Source organism: Stenella coeruleoalba, assembly GCF_951394435.1.
Source record: "Stenella coeruleoalba genome assembly, chromosome: 15".
In the NCBI taxonomy this organism is placed as follows: domain Eukaryota; kingdom Metazoa; phylum Chordata; class Mammalia; order Artiodactyla; family Delphinidae; genus Stenella; species Stenella coeruleoalba.
The window spans coordinates 65,795,805-65,811,673 of NC_137161.1; the positions used below are offsets into that span (position 1 = coordinate 65,795,805).

The following is a 15,869-nucleotide window of genomic DNA, read 5'->3' on the forward strand; positions in this document are numbered from 1 at the left end:
ACGGAAGGCAAACTAACGCCTAGAGATAGCAAGGAATATCTCACGATGTGTACCCTTGCCATCTCTAGGAATATCATATCCCTGAGAGCATGACTTTCCTGTGCACAACTGCCAGTCCAGAGCCCATCCCCCAACCCCTCCTCTATCAGGCTCACACTCAGGGCCACATTTTCCCTGCCCTAATCATCCCAGGGCCAGGTGCCAGACAACTAGGGACAACTCCCAAGTCCCAGAGGCTGCTGAAACTATTCAAACTAGCCAATCCTACACCTGCTTACCTTGCCTCTTCTGTTCCTTCCTATGGAAACCACAATGAAGGCTACAGTTTCAAATTATAGCTAAAATTTCCCCTTGCTTTCTCTGCCTCCTGACCAAGCCGGTACTTCCCTGTGCGCCCCACCCATGGCGTGGTGTGTACCCTACTCTTGGGATCTGTGAGTATAATAAACTGTCTTTTCGATGACAGTTATCTCATCTGTTGGCCTTGCCACACCTGAATGATAATCAAACCTACATTTTAAAACAATAAGCATCATCCTCACTCAGCACAGCTGGATCATCTTGTGATATTTCTCTAATTGGCTATTTTTCCACTCTTGCTTCTTCCTACCCTCTCCCCAGTCCCACACACTTAATGACGTCATGGCATACTTCACTGGAGTAACTAAGCCATGCCTCCTACGTCTTCTCCATCTACCTGCCTCTGGACTCATCTCCCACATCCCCTCTCCTGTCATGATGGAGATGATATCTTTCTGCAAAGGGCCGTTCTCTCCCTGTATGCTCTGATGACCTCCCAACAGAGGGTCATCACCTGCGCCACCTACCCATACTGTTTACCCCAATCTGAGCCCCTACTTCCTAAGGTCCCAGTTGCATCTGGGGAGCCTGCAGGTAGCACACCCGTTTTCTGGCTTGTGGCCAGTCAGGGGCTCTGTTCCATGTAATTTAGTTCGAGCAGCCCCCGTGGACCCCTCCTGCTTAAAGCCACTGGCAGCCACGTGGCTTTAAGACTGAAGCAGGTGAGCCTCGCATCGTGTCCTGAATACTAATACCTGCCCCTGTCGGGGCAACTGGTTCAGGTGAGTTCCAGGGCCCCAGGCTGTTCCCTGCTTGGTCTGGTTGTGGACAGGCTGGGTTTGGGGGAAGAGAGACAGGGACACCAGCTCCGGAGGCACAATCAGCCTTTGTGTTACATGACGGGTAGAGCGTGGAGAGGCCCAGATGGCGTGTGCAGACCTTGGTCCCTAAAATATTATGCCCTCCTTTTCCCAAGAGAAGGTTTATTATCACCTGACTGAAATGAATGTTACACACCAGCGGCATGAGTCTGAATGACCTCCTAACATGTCTACGTCCTAATCCCCAGAACCTGTGAATGTTACCTTACGTGGCAAAAAGGACTTTGTGGGCATGATTAAGTTCAGTATCTTGAGATGAGGTTACCTGGGCAAGCCCAGTGCTATCTCAGTGGCACTTATGAGAGAGATGCAAGAAGAATTGGAGGAAGTAGGAGACGTGAGGATGGAAGCAAAAGGTCAGAGTTCTTTGAAGAAGGAACCATGAATGCAGGCAGCCACTAGAAGCTAGAAAAACAAGGCAGTACTGTGAGCCTCACGGCTATGGCTTTTTAAAAGATCACTTTAGCATCTTTAGGGAATATGGATTTTGTGTAACGTGTGTGGGGCACGGAGGTGCAGAGTGGCAGTAGAGGGACCAATTAGAAGACTTCTGTGGCTGAGACTGGTGGGTGGAGATGGAGGGCAGTGGGAGGAGTCATGTGTTTAGGTAGAGTTACCTTTATGGTAATAAAAGGAAAGAGGGACCTTGAGGGTTGGCCCAGGATATGACTGTTTAAGTGAGTGGGTCATTTTTGAGATGTGAAAGACTGGGGACAGATCTGGAGTTGAATCTCTTTCTTACTGTGCTAAAATGAAACGTAAAAACATCAGTCCACCTCTTTGAAAGCATCAGCCACCCTCTGGGGACCCCAACTGATGGTGGTGGTGTGTGCATAGTGGTTAAATGCACGGTCTGTGGAGTGAAATTGCCTAGGGTCGTATTTCAAGGGCTTACTAGCTGCGTGATCCTGCCTGGTTGCTTAACGTGTCTTTGCCTCGGTTTCCTCATCCGTAAAATGGGGATGATGAAACCTAGCTCCCAGTGAGGTTGTGAGAACGAAGCAAATGCCCACCGTGTTGTAAACACTCATTAAATGTTGCTCTTATGGCTTCCCTTGCAGCCCTATGTGAACTCCAGGCCAAACAACTCTTCTAAGGCAGCACCAGCCAGGAAAAAGAGGTAATGAATAAAACAGGGCCAAAGACATTGAGGGGCTTTTATTATCCAGCCTCCACCCACCTACCACAATTATATATAATTTTATTTGGAGTAGATCCACTCACAAAATGATGCCAGGACCTGGGAAATGGGCACGCTCTCTCCTGGTTTTGGAGAGGCTACAGTTCTTCCTTCACTCTTGGCTTCTTCTCCTGTCCTGGAGGTCCCTCTGGCTCAGCTACCTTTTCCTCCTCCTCAGCCATTTCTTTCTGCCCAGCTGGCCCTTCCCGCTTGGTCAAGTTCTCCAGCTCAGGCAACTTCTGTTCTGGTAGCTCTTTCTTCGTAAAAGGTACCTCCTTTTCCTCAACTAATACCTCCTTTTCTGTCACTTCACTTTGCTCAACAGACAGTAGCTATTCAAGAAAAGAAGAGTGGGAGGGACAGAGGGAAGAAGGTGGAAAAAGAAACAAGAGGCAAGAATTATGTGATAATTATTGTAATTGCCAAGCTGCCTTTCTCTGCTCTGTGCCCACAGTGGCGGCTGTCCCAGGCCTGGCTACTGAGATCCATTCCCGGACATTTGCTAGGACTAAAGAGTAGGTACTTTCTTTCCAAGCTGAGAGGGTGTTAGCTGAGAACTGTGGAGCAGTCATTGCCCCTCTGTGGGGAAATGCCTACTTGGGAATGAAGCCAACACAGAGGAAAACAGAGATGGGGAGACAGAAAACAACTCTGAGCTTCAGGGTCCACCCACATCTGACGTTCTCCCAGTTACAGGGGATAAATTCCCATTGCTGCTTATGCCAAAGAGTACTGTGGTTTCTGACATCTGCAACTGAAAGGGTCCTAACTAATACAGATGACACCTTCCAGCAGATGGCCTCACTGAGGCATGAACAGAATTAGGAGAGAATGGAGATTGTAGAATGATGGCGGAGGGCAAGAGCCCACCAAGACATGAGGTTACCCAGTCAGGAACAGTGGACCCAGGGAAGCAGCCTTAGGAGCTGTGTGAGACTTCAGAGAGTTTGCCCTTCTCAGTGTTTCTCAACTCCACCTTTCTGGTAGTAGGTGTCCTTGAAATAAAGTCATCCTCCATTCTCTCCAAAGTGCACAAGATTATGGAAATCTTGGTACCCTCTTTCCTAGTCCATTGAGTTCCTGATGGTTCTGTGTGGGACACAATAATCTAGGGTACTGCTGTTTCGCCTTACCTCATCTTCGTCCTCTGTCTGGATCTCGATTTGACTTTCCAGGAAGTCAGAAAAGCCCTTCAGGGTATGTTCGCCCTTATATAGTACAGCCTAGGAAGAAAATGGAGCAGGGTCGAAATGGTAGCCCCTTCTTGCAAAATACTCAGGGATTGCTGCACAGGGAAATCCAGAGTCAAATTCCTAACAACCTAAGTGCAGTAAGCAAGTTCCTTAACTGCTCTGAGCCTCCATGACCGTGGTTCTAACATAAGCATAATGAAACGTCCTCCATCACAGGGCTGCGATGCAGTGGTTCAGAGCAAGAATTTTGGAGCCACGCTATTGGGGCTCAACCCCTGGCTTCATCACTTAGCAGTGTAGTCTGGTGGCTTCACCTCTCTATGACTCAGTTTCCTTAACTGTAATATGAAGATAATAACAGTCCCTACCTCATGGTGCTGTTATAAGGATTTAATGAGTTACTATACGAAAAGCCCTTAAAACAATGCCCGACTTATAGCCTGCACTATATATATTTGCTATTATTATTATTACTAAAGAATGAGGAGAGTTATTTTACGAAGTGTCTGGCCTCTGTTCTTGCTTAGCCATCACTAGCTTCCTTTCCTCTTGCAGTCTTTAAGAAGATTAGGAAACTGCTTACTGCCCTCTGGCTGTCCAAACTCCTTTTCAGATAACTGAAGATCTGTGCCAGGTCCACCCTTTCAATCTAGGCACGTACATCTTTTGCAGCAGGAGGATGACATCTCTTTCACCTTTCTGCGGCCGGCCTTCTGCCTATGCCCTTGTTCATGTTATACTTCCTACCTATACTTCACACCCTTCTGATTTAAATCCCCACCGTTCTTCAAAGTCTCATGGCTGCATGAAGACTTCCAGCCACATCTGTCCTCCAGTATGTGCCCTATCCAATTCCAGTTGCATTTGGAGATGAGCCCATATCCTGACTTTTCCTCCACACTCAGTTATACTCTTCTTAGGAGCAGGGACTTTGGCTTGTGATTCTTTGATTGACAGTCTTCCCCACATGCCAAAGTGGCATGAAGAATGTGTCGCATGAACACTGGTGATGTTTGATGACTCTAATACCAAAGTGTAAAATACTTAATTGTCTCTATTACACATTCTTTCTTCTTCGGATAGCACTCCACCCCCAATACTCACACGGTGACTCCCCCGACCTATTCCATATAGTCTGAATCAGGCTCAGCCCTAATACCATAGGGAACCACTTGACCTAGGCCTGACCATCAAAACACCCACATCGCCTTGACCACAATGACTGGGTCAGGGGGGACCCAATCAGACTGAGTCTTGGGACTTTTGTGAAAGCTAATGGAAAACACTCTCTAACTTGAATATGAGAAGATAGTAAGGGCTGGAGCTGAGAATGAAGCTGATTTGGTGCAAGGCAGAGCTGGAGACAGGCAGAGACTGAGTCCACGACAATAGTGTAACATTTCCAGTTATGTGACTCCCAAGAGCCCCTCACTTGTTGAGAGTCAGCGGGGAAGAGCCTGAAGATGGGGTACCGGTCCAGGTGCGTCAGCTGAACGTCATTTGCTGTGATGTCGATCTTGGCGATGGTGACTGTGGAGTGGTTTTGATACTTTCTACCCAGCTCTTCTAACACTGGGAACAGCGCTCTGCACTTTGGGGACCAGGGTGCATCTGGAAGAGAAGGGCCGTCACTCAGGCTCACACTAATAAAGACCCTGAAAGCCACACTCCCACGTAGACACGGTCACTGCGTTCCACTAATGGTCTGTTGCCATGCAAATTGCAGCCCCCTCTCTTCTAATAGTATGTTAGGTTACTTTACATTTCAACCATAGTACCTTATCATCATGAACTAAATTAGAAAAACATAATAACCTAGCCCCCTTCCATTCAGACACTAAAACTTTTCACATGTTGGGACATTTTCTACTGTTCTCTGAAAATTTTCCTTTCCACTCCAGCTGAAGAGGAAAACCAAGAAAAACATTTATGATAGATGATTCCTCATGTTCTGCCAGAAGGGGTGTGTGTGTGTGTGTGTGTGTGTGTGTGTGTGTGTGTGTGTGTGTGTGTGTGTGTGTGTGTGTGTGTGTGAGATAGCATGAGAGTTTTCCAACAGAGGTTAAGCTCACAGCTCAAGGTCACTTAGCTAATTAAGCAGAGGAAGTGGGGTTTGCAGACAGGTTGTTTTGAGCTGTGACCATGGTATCACACTGCCTTTCAGTCCCGTGGAGGAGAACGCACCCAGGAAGTGAACATGAGGTTGTGACAGGTACAACTACCCCCGGGAAGGGGACACTGGACTTCCCCCTTGAGCTCTTGTGTGTGGCCCAGTCACGGGGACCTATGGAGAAAAATCTGGGACCAGCTCCAACGTGGAAGGGAAACAACCTTGCCTGCCTGTTCCATTAAAATTGCTGGCTCTGTGGGAGGCGTGGCGTCAAAGGCCCCGGTTATTACATTTGGATGCTCAGCCCATTTACACACCAAGGGCTTCTGTGACCATCTGCTCTCCCAGCTGAATCCCCGAATCTCCCTGGGAGCCCAATGGGCCCTAGGTTGGAACACGAGGGGGCCTAATGGCGGCGGTCCCAGGGAGCCAATCTGACAGCCCTGCTTCCAAGAAAATGAAGCTGCTTTTGCTTTTTACCAGAACTAAGTGGGCATTCTCACGACTCCCAGTGTCCGTGAGTACAGAGAGTCCTCCCTAGCCTCTCACTTAAAGGCAGCAGGTCATGGTAATTCAGCCATGCAGACTTTAAACACCTGGCTCTGTGGATGAACGTCCATTTTAATGAGATTTTGAAAGGCCTGCGTGATGTAATCCAGCCCTTGTTTCACCCTCCAGGCAATGATGGCATCGGAGCCGGATTTGAACTTTTTGCCTTGCCATTTACTTGCTATGTGACCTGGGGTAAGGTAATTAACTTCTCTGAGGCTTGGTTCCCTGATCTGTATCATGGGGAAATCCACTGGACCTTCCTAAGAGGCTTGTTTAGAGGAGGAAATGAGAGCAGGTGTATAAACTGCAAACTCATAAGTGCACAATAGATGGTAGCTCCTCCTGTTAAGTAAAAGAGATGTCTGAAGTCACTGCATTACCACCCTTCTCTGTGTCTCAGGGTGGAAGAGAAGGTCCCTGGCTTTGGCTCTCACATGCAAATCGGAAACAGTGAGGGAAGGGCAGTAGTTCCTGGCTGAGCACTGGAAATAATTATAACAACAGGGAAAATAATAGCAATAATACCTGTCCTTTATCAAATGCATACAAGATGCCAGACACTGTTGCAAGTCTTTTACATGCATGATGTGGGTCTTCAGTTTGGCTGCACCAACTCAGGTATGTTAAGTGTGGGCCATCTGAGAAGTTACTTAACTTACACTGGTCACTGGTACAGCAGTTACTAGAGTAGGCACTGGATTCAGGCTGACTAGGTTCCAATCCCTTACTTAATGAAGTTCACATACTAGCTGCCTGACTCTAGTAAAGTTTCTTTACTTCCCTGGGACTCTGTTTACTCATCTGTAAGGTGGGAGCAATAAAGTAGCCACTTTCAAAAGTAAGGTGTGAGGGTTAAATGAGATACACAGGCCTGGTTTATCTAGCATTCAATCAGCCATCAGCATTACTGTTGTTACAAACAGGAGCAGGCCTGATTATGAGAAGGTATTCCACACATTCCAAGAATTTGATTTGGGGGGAGAGTTGCTTTGTAGCTGATAGCATCTTTTTTTTTTTAACATCTTTATTGGAGTATAATTGCTTTACAATGGTGTGTTAGTTTCTGCTTTATAACACAATGAATCAGCTATACATACACATAAATCCCCATATCTCCTCCCTCTTGGGTCTCCCTCCCACCCTCCCTATCCCAGCACTCTAGGGGGGCCCAAAGCACCGAGCTGATCTCCCTGTGCTACGTAGCTGCTTCCCATGGAATTTAAAAAAAAAAAAAAAAAAATGGTTCTGAAGAACCTAGGGGCAGGACAGGAATAAAGACACTGATAGCATCTTGATCTAAACTCTTTGGATGTCTGAAGATCATTCTTGGCATGGTGCTTTGATAGGTTTTGGAGATTCTGGTACCCAAGAATTCAGGAGCTACACTGAAAAGTAATGTTGAAGCCACTGCCTCCAATGGCCTCTGCAGAGATACTTACAGAACATCACAAATACGTCCCTTTCCTTGTCAAAGACAATGACATTGAAGTTCTTCCCAACAAGCTGCTTAACCGGCCCCTGGTCCCAATATTTTGGAATTTCTTCACTGGCTTGATGTTTCTAGAAAGCAAATTTGAGAGATTTTAACGGTCTCCAGAAAGGGATTGGCATTTGGGGCTCCCCACCCTGACTGGAAACAATGGAAGACTTTCTCCTGTTCTTACAACTGCCTTGGGAAAGAGTTGGAAATGCTGAGATAGATCATGAGCTAGATGTGCAGCCTAGATTGTCCGGGGCACTGGAATCAGAGGGCTGATGAGGCGGCAGGGCTCCAAACCGGGGTGGATTCTAGCATTTCAAATACATGATTGTTAGAATTCTTAGATGAGGGTGCGTTTCACATCATTAACAACTAAACTAGTTTGTGTCCCTTCTCCCAAAAATATAGCCACCCCCAGCTACCCCAAGAATCACACTAAGATCATTTTATGTGACCTATAAAATATTTGTCACACTTCGTTTCTTGACACCTTCTCCAAGCTCATTGCCATTCTTCCCTTGCTTGCTTTCTTCAGCCATGCTGGTTTGTTCACCCAAAGGGCTAGCCTTCCACCCACTTCCTCATACCCACACTCCCTTCTCTATCAGATTTATCTCTAACTCAGATTTATCTTGCAGAATGATCTCAGAGGAGGACTTCCCTGACTCTACCCCAGACAAGGTCAGGCCCTGCTTTCATAAATTCTCATAATACTTGGTACTTTTCCTGCATCACTTATTTATCATTTACATTTATTTTTCTGGTTATTTGATTAATGTATCACTATCTCAATGAATGGAAAGTCACAAGGGACTTTTTCTTCCCCCATCATTAAGTACAATTGAGTACCAGCACACCATGAGACCTCAGTCAACGTTCTGTGAATGAATGAAAGAATGAACCCAGCTCTTGCTTCTCTTTGAAGAAAGTGGTGAAAATCTCAGAACATATATTTTTCTCTGCAACCATTATTTTCTGAATATCTCTTGAATTCACACCCTCATCTCTGCCTGCACTGCTGCTACCCTTGGCCAGGTAGCTTGCATCTCTCGTCTAGGTCACTGTGATAGCCTCCTGCTGTTCTCTCTGCATTTCCTCCTAACCCTCACCACACCTTTATTCTCCTACAAGTGGATTCTACCTTCACCAGACAAATCTGGCTTCCCACTGCTCTTAGGCTACCAAATCCTTAATATGCTTACAAGTCCTTGCTGTCTGGCCTTTGCCCAGCTCACCAGCCTCGTCTCCCACTATAGCTTCCCTCATCCCCACCCCAATCTCTGGAAAGGACCTGAAAATTCTTTGTGAGGGAGCGTAAAAAGTGTGGGGACTGGATATGAGAGACGGGGAATGGAGAATTAGAAATGGGCCAGATCAGGCACGTGACATATTATAGGTCATGCGAAGGATGCCCGTCCTCATTCCAAGAACACAAGAGGATGTGCTGGCCCTTGAGAGGAAGATAGACGCCTCCTGAGATATAACCAGAGGGAGAGAAAGAGGACAGGCAGAGCTCCAGGGAGGTTTGTAGATGTGGTGATAGAAAATGAGGGGCTCCTGTCTGAAGCCTTCTGTTTTCTTAATGATATATGATTACAGTACTCAGTTCAGACTGCAAGTAGGAATGGGGTTGGAGGAGAAACAGACTCCGAGATTAAGAGAATGAACAAAGAGAAATTTATATAGAAATGTCAGGGCATTTCTAAGAGCCAACAGGATATTTGGTTTGTGATTCCAGGAAGCCAGGCTGCCTCGTGGTGAGGTCCTTTTTCTCCAGGATTGGTCTGGAAGCAGTAGGGAAGTTAAGTTTGGGTTCAACAGGAGTGGTGATTTTGCCTGGTAAATACTACAGGGTGTAGAGGAGGTGGAAGGTGGAAGGGATTGAAGAGTTAAGGGAATCATCATCAGAGCGGTGAACCGTGGAATCCAAGTTCATGAAGGAGGGCAATAAAGGGATGGTGAAACAGGATCAGGAGACTGGAGGCCATGAAAAGGGTTAGGGATTGTAGCAATGTGGCTACTAGAGAAAGGAACTAAGAGGACGGGAAGTGTGAAATCAGGCTTGCAGAGGGGCTGCCACCTCTAGAGTATGGCCATAAGAGCAGGTGGCTGAGAGGGCATGGACACACCATTACCGGAGAAAAGACCAGGGCTTTGGATACTGACATCTCTGTAAATGAGGGCAGAGTAGGGGTCGAGGGCAGGTCTGGGACGAGGAGGTTAAGTCCTCAGAGAGCGAAAGGGAAGCGATCAGAACAGCAACGGGAATCAGGAGCAGGTGGCCTAAAGTCCAAAGGCGTGGAATCCAAAGAATCTGGACTTTCTGAAGGCAGAGGAGGAGAAATGGTTTGGAAGTGGCATGGAGGACACCAACCTTACCAACTGGCCTGTGATAATGTTGTCCGTTAGACAAAAACCAGCTTTCATCAGAGAAGGCTGAGGGGAAGCAGTGTCTGTGGGGGGATGGACAGAAGGTAGTGGGAGCCCTCCAAGGTAAGGTGACCATACATTCTGGTTTGCCTGGAGAGTCCCAATTTATTCCTGCCATTTCAGAACACTTTTTAAAATTGCTTCCATTACTCTCAAAAGTGTCCCCATTTGGAAAATAAATAATATGGTCACCTAACTCAGAAGGACATAACTCAGCAGGGTGGTTGAGGATATAGCAAGAGCTAAATAAACAGCAGGTGGTTATGTCATGGGGCTACATAGTGTTATGTAGCCATCCTTTTGCAGCCGCTCCTCCCTGGTCCCTAAAGCCTTTGAGGTTAAACCCTGACTGCTTCATACATGAAGCAGTCTTCCACCCCATCTTCTCCCCCAAGCAAGCATCTACCCTGGGGCCAAGTAAATCTTTCACATTAGAGTCTGAAAGAAGGAGAAGAACCTACTTTCAGAGGATGCCAGCCCTGGGAGTGCCTGCATTTCATTTGGAGATTCCTACAAAGAAAATGCCTTTACTTTAAGAATAAAGAATTAATGGTGGAATTATAAGGTCAGGACAGATCAAAGGTTAAATTGATTCGAGGTGGGGAGATGGGGGTATTTCCTCACAAGAACCATGAGGTTGACCTTTCTTCTGCCTCCCCATTCAGATGACTAAAGCCATCAGAACTACAGAAAAAGAATTATTTTGAGGCTCTGGATAAACCTTGTCCGAGGGTGAGCTTACCTTGGCCTTCCTATTCAGGAAGCTCTGGCCGAATTTCTTGAGGTTTTCATAGGTTATTTCCTCGAAAGGCATTTTGTACCTTGCATCAGAGCTTAAGTTTAGGATTTGGACACATGGGATATCAGCCTCTGCGATCCGGAAGTATTCCAAGACACGTCCATTTCTGGGCTCGTCTGCATCCACAAGGATGAAAAGGATCTGCCAAACCAAACGAAACCTGTGTCTCTCTGGATTGGAGGCATGAAAAAGGTAACGACCCCCTTACCGAGGGAGAGAAACTGTTGGGAATCTGTTTGGGGGGGGGGGGGCACTAATGGAAAGCAAATAGCACAGTCTATGGAGCACTTCTGAAAGCCAGGACAAAAGCTCCTTTTCATCAGGCAGGTGCAGCCCTGTGTCTCGCTGCACAGACAGGCATCAGCTGTCGTCCTGGTTTCACCATCCTTGTGCAGGACACCATTCACACAACCGCAGGAAGTCAGGAGGTCCTGAGCTTTCATCCCAGTTCCTTGGGCAAAACAGTAACTTCCCCTCTCTGTGCCTCAGTTACGTTTTCTGTAAAGTGGTGATTATAATAGTACCCACATTATAGGGTTGCTGTGAGAATGAAACAGGACGCTGTGTATAAAAGGCTTAGTTCAGTGACTGGGCGGTATAAAATGCTCGGAACGTTTCACCTCATTATTATTCTAAATTATTCTTCTATCTAGGAAACCCACGACCTCATTCAATCATGCATTCAACACCTATTTGTGGAGTGGCTACTAGGCATTTTGCTAAGCACTGGGGATATAAGGCAGACAAAATCCATGCCCTCATGGAACTCATGTTCTAGTGGAGAAGACAGGCAAGAAATGAGTAAAGAAATTAGTCAATCAGATAGCAATGAGTGAGTGCCAACCAGATGATGGAACAGGGCACTGTGAGAGAGTGGCTGTACAGATGGGGTGAGACAGAGGCTCAGTATTAGGTAGGAAGGCCAGGAGGAGTATCTGAGGAGGTGACATTTGAGCTGGGACCTGGGTGATGAGTAACAAGTCAGGGGAACATTTATTTAGGCAGTGGAAACTGCCACTGAAAAGGCCTGGGTGTGGGGAGGGGGGACACATAGAACGTTATAGAATAGAGAGACAAGGCCAGTGTGGCTGCAGTGCCAGAGAGAGTCATGGAAGATGGTGAGAGATGAGCTCAGAGCTCCAGTAAGGAGCCAGGCATTAATCTGAATGAGACGGGAGGTCACTGAGGATAAAAGCCAGAGTGTGACATGGTGATAATTTTTAAAAGACCACTCTGGTTGTAGAGAAGAAACAAGCATGGAAGAAGGAGACCAGTCAGAGTCTCCTGCAGACCCTGGATTTGGATACTCTCAGGTCATTCATCTGTCAAAATATTAAGAGCCCTACTATGTGCCAGACACTCTTCCAGGTGCTAGGGAGATTGTGAAAAACAAAGCAGACATATTAAAACCAACCATGTATACTTTCAATAAACATTTGTTAGAGGTGAACAAGATAAGATATGGGGGTATGACCTGTTGGAATAATATTCATCCAACTGTTTATCTTTGGCACGAAAATGGAGCACGATCAATAAATGGCATTCTAGAAGTTTGCTAACTGGGGTAAAGGCAATCTACAACCTAAACCCATGATATATGCCAAAATAAGTTCCACCTAGATTAAAGAGTTAATTTAAAAAAAATAATCTAGAAGAATTATGGCTAAGCATTGACTATTATAATAGAAATAGCGTGGAAGCAATCAGATTGTAATCAATTTAATTACATCAAAATTCTTAAAGTTTAAAATTGAATAAACCAGGAAACGTATTTACAAGAGGTGTTTCTGTAATTAGAATAACTTTCCTGGAGAAAAATGAGGTGGGATGTAGCAGACGTTAAATATGCTCGTGCCTAGTGGCTTTATTCTGTATTTATTTGGGGTTTCAAAGTTTTTAATTGTTTTGCTTAAATTTCAGAATAATTTTCTTCAAGAGAAAGAGAACCTACCATTACCTTACTTCTTATAAAAATAAAGAGAAAAGTGAAGTAAATAGCTCCCAGAGTCCAGATGGTGCTAACTCTATAAATATAGGTATAATACTTAGGAAAAACTGATGTGTTTCTTTTTTTTTAAGATTTTTTTTGATGTGGACCATTTTTAAAGTCTTTATTGAATTTGTTACAATATTGCTTCTGTTTTATGTTTTGGTTTTTTGGCCCAGAGGCATGTGGGATCTTAGCTCCCCGACCAGGGATCAAACCCGCACCCCCTGCACTGGAAGGCGAAGTCTTAACCACTGGACCGCCAGGGAAGTCCCCTGAAGTGTTTCTAATGATAATAATAACCAAAAAAATAAGCACTGTTCATTGTACATTTGCTCATTGCTTTACATATAGCACTTCTAATTCTTGCTATAACTCCCCATTTTACACGGGAGGTGACTGAGACTGAGAGGTTAAACTCATCTAAGACAAAATCACTTGTAAGAGGAAGAGAATTTGAACCCAGGTCTGTTAATGCTGAAGCCTGAACTTCAGCAACTGCTTGTCTGTGCTGCTTCTCACCTTCAGGCTTTTCACACTCCTTGACCTCAGGCAGGAGTGGTCTTTCCTTCCCCTCACCTCCAAGCCAAATGCTAGCCACACTGCAGTCACCTACTCTTAGTGGAGCATGATCCATTGAAAAAGCAGCCAGACCAGTCATGTTCCCATAGTAGACTTCTCAAAATGATGAGGGAAGGAGGAGCAAAGGTTTGGTGAGAAAGAAAGAGACACTGGGCAGGAAGAAGAATGCAAATCAGGAGATTGGTATGCAAATGAATACACCAATCCTCCCTGGATTAATTTATAATCGGTAAGGCAGATGGATCGCATTAGGGTCTATAGGTCTTGGATTCCTAAATAAAGAGCCCCAAGGAGCAGTGGCAACTTCCGCAAACCTTGTTTTGGAATTCCTTCGATGCCAATTTATAATGCTGCATTGTCACACAAAATGACTTGGAGCTTTTGGAGACGAAGAGCAACATGTGATTCAGGATGTGCAATTCATAAAGCAGATCCTTATTCTGAAATTAAAAGGAAAACAGGTCATTCCTTGCACACAGCTGCCCCAGCTACCCTTCTCCCGGGACCCTTTGCTCACTGACCTCAGTGTTGTATTCAATAACAAAATCTGTGAGGTGCTGTTTTATAAGTTGATTGAGGATATGTTTGTTGGCATTGTCATCGATAAGCTCCTGGCGGTTCACGATTTTTCCCTTAGACAAACGAAGAAAACCATTAGAGGGCAGTAGCATCCATGATGTAGGCACTTAACAAATGTAATAGCACAATCTTCCCCTTGGATAAAAGGAAAACACCATGGTAACAGGTGTAATACATAATCTAGATGCTTAATAAATATGGATGGCTGGGAGATTAGCCTGAGGGTGGAATACGGGTATGTGGAAGCCATGAAATCCTCCAGCCTACAGACACAGGGAGGATACTTGACGGACGGCACCAGCGGTCTTGCTCTGAAATCCATCAACGTATTTGTGCCGTTGCTGAGCAGTTTCTCACACACTGCTCCTAACCAATGAATTTGTCAGGGATACTAAGGCAAGCCCATTTCTGGGAGATACAGGGCTTCTCTTATAGGGGACTTTGATGAACTTTCTTAGAAGTACGCTGCAGTCAAGGACTCTTCCATCCCACCTTCCTTCCTTCCAAAGGGTCAGATCTATTGGTACCTCATGGTCTGATAAGTTTCCCCCAGCTCCCTCTCTATTTTCCTTCAAAGGCCTTTCCCCTAGTCTTTTGCATGATTAATCCTGCCTGATGACTGCTTCTCAGAAGGACCTGGATTAGCACAGGAAATGACATAATTCTCTGTAGCCCAGGATCAAAGTCTGTGGGGGAAGGAGAAAGCAGCAGCTATCTCCTTATTTCTCTCTCCTCCATCTCCTTCTCTTCATCTATGCCAATTCCACCCTCTAGTCCAAACCTAATCCTCGGACTCCTGCAAAAGTCTCCTAATGGTCTTCCAATTTCTCCCCCTGCTTCCCTTCCATCTATCTCCTACACTTCAGCCAGAGTGATGTTGTTAAAATGCAACTCCTGCTTAAACACTTCATAGGCCCTATTGTCCCCTGGATAAAGCCTATACTCTTTCCTGGCCGTAACAAGAGTTTAATAATCCTAATTAGACTTATGGAGAGCTCATGTTATACCAGCCACGGTTCTAAATATGTTATACGTATTAACTCATTTAATCTTCATAACATCTCATTGTGCTATATACTATTATTTTGCCCATTTTACAGTTGAGGAAATTGAGGCACAGAGAAGTGAAGTGACTTGCCCAGGGTTGCTAAGGTAGTAAGAGGTGAAGCCAAGATTCCAAGCCAGGCAATCTGAATCTAGTGCCCATGTTCTTGACCATTAACAGAGACCAAATCTCTCCTAAATGCATTTCCAAGTTTGCTATTTGGTTTTTGATTTTGTGATTGGGTTTATTCTGCAGAATTTTAAAATTTTTGTATGATCCAAAGTTATCAGTATTTCTTTTCATACTTTCTGGGGTTTCTGTCATGCTTTATAAAGGGGCTTTCCCCCTCCCTCCAAGGTTAGAAAGCAGTCTCTCCCATGGCATCTTCTGGTCTTTCCACAGTTTTATTGTTATATTTTTAAATCAGGGATCAATCTGGAATTTAATTTGGTGGAAGGAGTGATATATAGATTTAGCTTTAGTTTTCTTCTTTCAAATGGCTACCCAATGCTAGTCATTGAATAACATGACTAGCATATTGTATACTATTTTCCCTACTGGTCTAAAATATCATCTTTATCATATACTAAATTTCCATATGCATTTGGATCTATTTCTGGACTCTATGTTCATTCAAAGCACAAATCACCTTATTTTATTCTCCAACTTAGAATCTTTCAATGACTTCCATGGGCCTAAGTAAAACACAATGGCTCACAGTCTTCTCTATGAGAAGACCTCTCTGAGAGTC

General features: G+C 45.2%; 1 protein-coding gene across 3 annotated transcripts in view; it reads right to left on the bottom strand.

The window, feature by feature from the left end:
* Window positions 1-2,337: 2,337 nt before the first annotated feature.
* Window positions 2,338-15,869, bottom strand: part of PDILT (protein disulfide isomerase like, testis expressed) — a 131,043-nt gene continuing 117,511 nt past the window's right edge. For all 3 annotated transcript variants that reach the window (XM_079946059.1, XM_079946060.1, XM_079946061.1), the window contains 7 exons: window positions 14,016-14,126; window positions 13,809-13,934; window positions 10,869-11,066; window positions 7,656-7,776; window positions 4,987-5,165; window positions 3,495-3,584; window positions 2,338-2,693 (listed from right to left, as the gene is read on the bottom strand). In XM_079946059.1, coding sequence (XP_079802185.1) covers window positions 2,460-2,693; window positions 3,495-3,584; window positions 4,987-5,165; window positions 7,656-7,776; window positions 10,869-11,066; window positions 13,809-13,934; window positions 14,016-14,126 — 1,059 coding nt within the window. In that variant the 3' untranslated portion in view covers window positions 2,338-2,459. The remainder of the gene's footprint in view (window positions 2,694-3,494; window positions 3,585-4,986; window positions 5,166-7,655; window positions 7,777-10,868; window positions 11,067-13,808; window positions 13,935-14,015; window positions 14,127-15,869) is intronic.